This window comes from Camelina sativa, chromosome 10 (assembly GCF_030686135.1).
Source record: "Camelina sativa cultivar CO46 ecotype springtype chromosome 10, ASM3068613v1".
Lineage (NCBI taxonomy): Eukaryota > Viridiplantae > Streptophyta > Magnoliopsida > Brassicales > Brassicaceae > Camelina > Camelina sativa.
The window spans coordinates 23,517,500-23,524,852 of record NC_141889.1 but is presented as its reverse complement, the minus strand read 5'-3'; the positions used below and the strand labels follow the sequence as shown (position 1 = coordinate 23,524,852).

At 38.1% G+C, this 7,353-nt stretch overlaps 1 protein-coding gene and 1 pseudogene across 1 annotated transcript; one reads left to right on the top strand and one right to left on the bottom strand.

Annotated features, from left to right (window-relative positions):
* The first annotated feature begins 1,485 nt into the window (after window positions 1-1,485).
* On the top strand, window positions 1,486-2,916 carry LOC104720583 (FBD-associated F-box protein At5g38590 pseudogene; annotated as a pseudogene).
* LOC104719522 (proline-rich receptor-like protein kinase PERK8) lies at window positions 2,896-6,874 on the bottom strand. The gene is made up of 7 exons (XM_087469678.1): window positions 5,298-6,874; window positions 4,245-4,658; window positions 4,081-4,167; window positions 3,928-3,998; window positions 3,763-3,845; window positions 3,518-3,665; window positions 2,896-3,408 (listed from the first exon to the last, which is right to left on the bottom strand). Exons 1-7 carry the CDS (start codon window positions 6,139-6,141, stop codon window positions 3,028-3,030), a joined length of 2,028 nt encoding a protein of 675 aa, XP_087325804.1. The 5' UTR covers window positions 6,142-6,874; the 3' UTR covers window positions 2,896-3,027.
* Window positions 6,875-7,353: the final 479 nt, after the last annotated feature.

Here is a 7,353-nt window from a genome sequence, read left to right as displayed (position 1 = left end):
TCGCAACAGCTATTCAAAGCACTCAATTCAGAGCCCTTTACAAAGGAACTCTACAGGATTCAACACAACATCCTGAATCTATCGCTTCGTTTTGAGATATGTAGTTTCCATTTTGTTAAGAGAGAAAACAATAGAATAGCCGACGGTTTAGCTAAATCGGCTCTCATCTCTCTCCCAGTTTGTAATACTTAATTTAATTGAAATTTTTGGTTTGACAAAAAAAAATCCTCTCACTTTCAATAATGAAAGCTAGGGTTATCTATATAAGATGTTCATGGAATTCGTTTTGATTTTGGGAAATTGATGTTTGATAAGTCATTGATCAAGTAAAAAATATTAACGCCTTGTTATTTTGGGAGACGTCCGATCCTTTTAAAAGTATGACTGATATTTTAGATCTCTCAATTAAAATTAAAATTTTATCCTTTCCGTGAATCAGCTTCAGCAATGGCTTCTGATCGTGCGATTGTTGGAACTTCAAAATAAGGTATGCATGCAGGCGCTAATAGTTCTAACGATTCTTAAATCCTATTTTTAAAATCGCGCGACAGAAAAACATGGGAGATAAAGAAGAGTAGAAAAAGAAATCAAGGCCTTTTTTATTTGTTTCAGTCGCAATCTCTGCGACTCATTGCCAAATGCCAAACATGGCCATGTCGATCGGGGGCATTAAGATCTATGTGCCGCCAAAAAGATACTAATTAGTATATGAAACATTATCACAGACACAGAACAAAAGCACTTCGAAGATTTTTCATGATTATTTTAAACACTTCGAACTCTATATAATTCAATGAAAAATGTTCCTTGTCCGCAAGTTTTAGTTTTTTATTAGTAAAAGTTTATATTTTAAACTTTTTTACCTATTTCATTGGATATCTCTTTTACGTTTAGTTAATTTATTTAATTAGGTTTGGTGTCTTGTTTTCTGATAAGTAGGGTTTGAAGCTCGTTTGTGAACCTCATACATATATGAGTTTGGGAGGGACTTAGGATTTATCGGTTAAACCGAGGATAAAGAGTCATTCTCTTTAGGAAGTTTTTTTGTTGTTTTGTTTTCATCTATATAAAAAGGTTTTAGCTGTTATCAATTCCATATCAAAGTGCAGTTGAGAGTAGTATTATTGTACATGATGATTGGTAAAGGGCGAATTTTGACATAGGAAGGTCTCTCAAAAGAAGATTGTTAAAGGTTACTGCCGGTTCAGATTATGCATCAAATCATAGATCATGATCAAAGTAGGTTTACAACAATCTTTAGTAAAAAAACCGCCAACTCTTTTAAAGAAATAAAAAAAGTTCACATGAAGTCTGGCCCACGCTCAGGCCCACTAGAACATTCATGGTTTTTTATTTTCTAGGGTTTTTGTCCATTCCAATGTGCTGTGTTCTGTGTTTTCTCTTGGCAGTTCGTTTGCTAGGGGTTAAAAAGGAACCTTATTGAATTTGTGGTGTTGTTCTCTTTTTCAGTACCAGTATCTCTATATGGACAAAATTAGTGCATTGCATGATGACTTGCTGGTTAAGATATTATTGTTTCTTCCGACTAAAAAAGCTGTGTCCACTAGCATTTTATGCGTTGGGAGTTTCTTTGGATGTGGTTGCCTAAACTCAAATACAAAACAAAGAGGGGGTTAATTAATTACAGTAACCGAGGCCTTCGTAATTTTATTGACAAGAAGCTGCCATTACATAGAGCCCCGGTCATTGAAAGCTTGTGTCTCAACTTATTTGGTAAGGATATTAAACCTAATTATATCAGAAAGTGGGTTGAGATTGTAGTTTCTCGCCATGTACGTGAGCTGGAAATTTCTTATAACTTGGCTAATGGAAACATATTCCCGAGTAGCTTGTTTAGCTGCAAATCGCTTGTGATCTTGAAACTCAAAGACATGGTTCTTATGGATGTTCCCTCTACGGTTTGTCTCCCCTCTCTCAGAACTTTGCAACTTGAAGATGTGAAACTAGTAGATGAGAAATCTCTTCAAGAGCTTCTATCTATGTGTCATGTTCTCGAAGACCTGTCAGTGTTTTTCTATGAGGGTAACGATATCAAAGAGTTCACTATTATCGTCCCGTCTTTACAGAGTTTAAGGATCTTTATAGCTAAGGACTTGCGTGTAGATGGGTATGTGATAGATACTCCTTCTTTGAACTATCTGAAACTTGAGGATTGGAATTATTTTCAACACCATTGTTTTATTAAGAATATGCCTAAGCTGAGGGAAGCATTTGTCAGTGTTTTTGAATTCCCTGATCTAATGTGTCTTATTAGATCAATCACATTTGTCAAGCGTCTTAGAATATGTTCACAGGTAAGATAGTTTCGATTTATCAACTACAAGTTGTTAATCTCGTTAATTTATATCTGTTAAGAATTTTGGTTTTGTGGGCAGGATGTGTACGGTGATGGTTTTGTTTTCAACCAGCTCGAGCATCTGAACCTATGTGTGTGCAAAGAGGATTCGTTGAATCTCCGTGGCCAGTTGCTTAAGGATTCTCCTAACTTACGAGTATTAAACATCTTCCTTGATGAAGTAAGCTTCTTCGATAAACTACTACTCTTTTGGTTGTCTGATACGGTTTTAATCTAATTCTTCTGTTTGGTGTTAGGAACATGAGGATGATCAGGAGCATGAATTTATGATTTGCTGGAATCAACCGAGTCTTGTTCCTAAATGCTTTTTGTCCAGTCTACAAATTTTCAACTGGTCGGGATACTTAGGAACACCACAAGAGAGAGACATTGTGGTTTATATCTTAGAAAACGCTTGTCACTTAAAGGTGGTAACAATCTCGTTTCCACCAAGTTTGTTTCTAACACTTGACATGTTAAAGGAGTTGGCATTTTCTCCCCGAGCTTCAACCACATGTCAACTTGTTTTGAACGGAGGGTTTAAATCAATAGAGTATTAAATTTATGTGTATGTGTATATTTTTAAAGATACATTAAATCATGCAAAAGAATATACAAGAAGGGACATGTTTTAAGGGGAAAGAAAAAGTGGCATAAAACCATTAAAACTACTAAGGGACAAATCTGGACTGGTCACGACTTCCCCAGCTACTATGTGACTGTGACCGATCAAAGAAGTCAGAACTATAATCTTGACTACCAAAAGCCATTCTCTGAAACATCCTTATCTGAGCAGATTGTTGTCTCGAGTCATACACTTGGCTCTGTCCTGGTCTCATTCCGTTCGTTATGTCCGTTGCTTCTTCAAGTGTGTCTAAAGCTCTCACCACTTGGCTCATCTTTGGTCTTTTTGCAGCTGAGTGGCGGACACATGCAGCCGCAGCTTCTACCATTCTGAACATCTCTCCTGGGATGAAGTTGTTCCCTAGCCTCAGATCGACTAGTTCGTCAAATTCTTCCTTTTCGATTGCTTGACTAAGCAAGGGCCTTGCCTGGAAAGATTTTTCCAACCAGAGGGGGTTAAAGGACACTTACCAAATCATGGAAATTCAAGAAATATCAGGTCACCACTCTGCAATTTATATTCAACTTAGAGCTTACCCACTCAACAAGGCTCTCATCACCAAGTGGCTGAGACGTATCTACAGGTTTGCGGCCAGTTATAAGCTCCAACAGTATTACCCCATACGAGTACACATCCGCTTTTTCAGACAGCTTTCCACTTGTTGCATATTCAGGAGCCATGTACCTAAGAAAATTCAACAGTTAAAAAAAGGTTAGTTCTTCTGTGAGTAGTTGATTTGCACACAAAGAACATTCTAATAAGTAGTGCATAACACACACACCCAAAGGTTCCCATTACACGTGTAGAGACGTGTGTGTTTAAATCCAGTTCTTGTGCTATTTTAGCAAGACCAAAATCCGCAACCTGTGAAAAAACTTTCTAAAGAGTTCAGTAAGGTGAAACAGAAGACTGTTTAATGACTAGAACCAAGCTAATATGATGTTACCAAGGCTTCAAAGCTGTTATCTAAAAGTATGTTGGATGATTTAATGTCACGGTGAATAATGCGGGGATGACCTGCCAAAGCGAGAAGCAGAACATAAGAAGGAAACAAAATTAATATCATAACCAAAATCAAAAAGCAGCAGAAAAAACTTACAGTCTTCATGTAAGTATGCGATTCCACGAGCTGCGCCAGCAGCGACCCTTACCCTAGTTTCCCAAGTCATAACTGGTCTTCCTGGAGCTGTGAAGACACAAGCATTGAAGTTTATGTAGCTATAAAAAAGATAAGTTTATGGTTTAAGAAGATGAGGCATGTACCATGGAGATGATAATGGAGAGTGTTGTTAGGTACATAATCATATACAAGCAACCTATGTTGCTCGGAGATGCAATAACCAACTAGTGTAACCAAATGGCGGTGATGAACCCGAGAAATGATTTCAACTTCTGCTTTGAACTCTCTCTCTCCTTGACTTCCACCAATCTTCAACTGTTTAACTGCCACTTCCCTACCATCTGCAAGAACGCCTTTGTATACACAGCCAAACCCTCCTTCACCGAGAAGATTCTTCTCAGAGAACCCACTTGTGACTTGAGATAATTCATCATATGAAAACCATGATCTTTGGTTGCTAACCATCCCTGAATCAGACGACGCATACATGTAATCGTTACCAGAATGGCTTCTCATTTTAGGTGGAGCTGAAGAATGCGAGTTGAATAGCACTACATCTGTCAACACGAGTTTCAAGTTAATAAACAACTTGATAATGCGTTAATCAGATAAGAAAGAGAAATGATGGATGTCTTGGTTCATGCATTTGATGATTAGCACAGAGACAATCTATAAACCTACACAACTGATCAGGGCCGTTCTCTTCCTTATGTAGTTACATACTTACATATATGGCTTTCTATCTTAGAGTGAAAATTGTAACCACAACACTGTACCAGCAAGACACAGAGACACACATCAGAAGCTAACTACAATAGAAACGTGTGATCAGATGCAGATCAATCAAGACATTAATCAAAATCAGCCGCCAAAACTGAGCGAAACACTCAGTACACATTGTGCAGACAAGACAACAGAAACACAGTGTCAGAACTTCTGAATAAGTGTACAATCAAATCTACATTAATCTAGACAATAAGGAAAAATAGCATTCCAAAACTCAGTGAGTGTCCCATGCTCATTAAGCTTCGGAAACCGTACTACTCACAACACTGAATACACACTTCTCTCAACACTTCTCGAGCTGTGAAGGAAGGAACGGACTCAAGCTTCTAACCGTATTCTAAATGCAAAAAGAGCTTAGATACACAATGGCGTTACAGAACCTGAGGTGTGTACTTATGTGTTATATTTACCTGAGCCTTGAGGAGATGAATAAGCGGAAGGAGGCATAGTATATCCAACAAAGGTGCCAGGGTCCTTTCGCTTTCGTTTACGAGTAAACCACACACCCAACACAAAAAGACTAAGGAAAACCAATCCCACAATCACTCCAATAGCTGCAATACCACCAGTACCAACTCCACCGCTAGGCGAAGAATCAGTGTGCAAAGTGTCGTTACCATTGTTTGATGCTGGTCCAGTTGGTTTAGCAATTGGTTTCTCTCTGGGAACAACAGGTAATGGAGTTGGAGGAGGAGCTAAAGTAGAAGGATCAGTTGGATTTGAAGCCGGAGGAGAAGTAGAGGTAGCTGGAGGAGGAGGAGGAGATGTGGTTGTAGATGGAGTTGACGGAGAAGGTTTAGGCGGTGAAGGTGTTTCTCCCGGTGGTGAAGGAGAAGGTTTAGGCGGAGGAGTTGTTGTTGTTGTTGGTGCCGGAGGTGAGGGAGAATCATCAGGAGGTGGAGGAGGTGAGACAGTTTGCGGAGGAGCTGGTGGTGTTGTCGTTGGAGTTGATGGAGGAGGTGAAGCAACCACTACAGGAGGTGGAGGGGAAGAAGCAACGGTTGGAGGAGGCGAAGTAACGATAGTAGGTGACGGTGGTGGAGAAGAAGAAGGCGGAGGTGATGAAACAACCGGTGGTGGTGGCGATGATGATACTACCGGTGGAGGTGATTGCGGCGGAGAAGGAGGTGGTGTGATTGTAACTGGAGGTGGAGCAGAAGGAGTGGTGGGTTGAGATGGTAACGGAGGAGGTGCGGTTGTTGAAGAATTTGACGGCGGTGGTGATAAAATCGGTAAAGGAGGAATCAAACTCATTTCGAATAACGAATCTAAAGCAATAAACTTTTCTTCTTAACACCTTTCTCGTTATCGATCCATTTCCAAAAAAATTGAAGCTTTATGAACAAACAAACAAACAAACCCTAATTCCACAAATCAGATTCAATTCCCTAATTCTGCAACCTCAAGTCAAACCTACTCAAAAGGAAAACCAAACCTAATTTCTCAATTCCAAAACCCAGAAGTAAAAACTCGAACTTTGAGCTGAAATGAAGCTACACGCGCAATTCAGAGCAGACCAAAGTGTAGAAAGTTCCAAACTTTGCAACTTAAGCTAAAGAGGTTAAAGTGGGAAAAGAGAGACAGAGAAGAGAGAGAGAGAGTGAGTCTTGTCTGGACAAACGTGGAGGCAACTCTGTCTCTTTTGGTCAGGGAGATATTTGACAGAGCGATTTACGCCTATAAGAGAGTCAGACATGTGCGGAAGAAAGAGATTTTTTGAGTGTTCCTTTGATCTCATTGATAGCATTTTTTTCGTCTTTTTCTACATTGACTCGAAGCTTTTTTTTTTTTTTTTTTTTTTGGCAAATCTCAAAAGTAAATCAAATTATTCACACATCATAACAACACAAAATGCCACGTGCTTTATTATGTGTGTACGTTTTAGAATTTTTGTGTCTTTTTCAAGAAAACTTTATTTAAAAAAAAACAAAAGAAATTTACTATTTTCAAGAGGAATAAATATAAAATTAGAAAAAAAAAAAAGAAGGTATGGGTAGAAAAGGGATAATGAAAAGTGTTGATGGTAAATTAGTAAAGTAATAAAAAGAGTGTTTTTATGGTGTACATGTGCATTTATAATCATCATGGTGATGTTTGAAAACTTTGTGCGCATGTTTGTTCCCTAAATTTGCTCCTTTAATTATTGGCTATTAATATTTTACTTTGGCAATTTCGGATTAATTAACCGAAGTAGTGAGAGAATACAACTCTGATTTTTAAAGAATATTCAAATGTTTTTAAGCATATATGAACATGCTTAGTTAGTGGAGTTTTGTTATCAGTGATAAGAGTTTCTGTGCCATCGAAAGTCGGTTTAGCTTCGTTTTTGGTATTTGATCAGACATATTTGCTTTTTTTTTTGTCCTTTTCCTTGGTATTTATTCTAGTTGGTATTTGGTAATATGAAAGCTCGACTTTGTTGTATCTATAAATCACTATAAATATTCATGATAAATTCTAAATAAA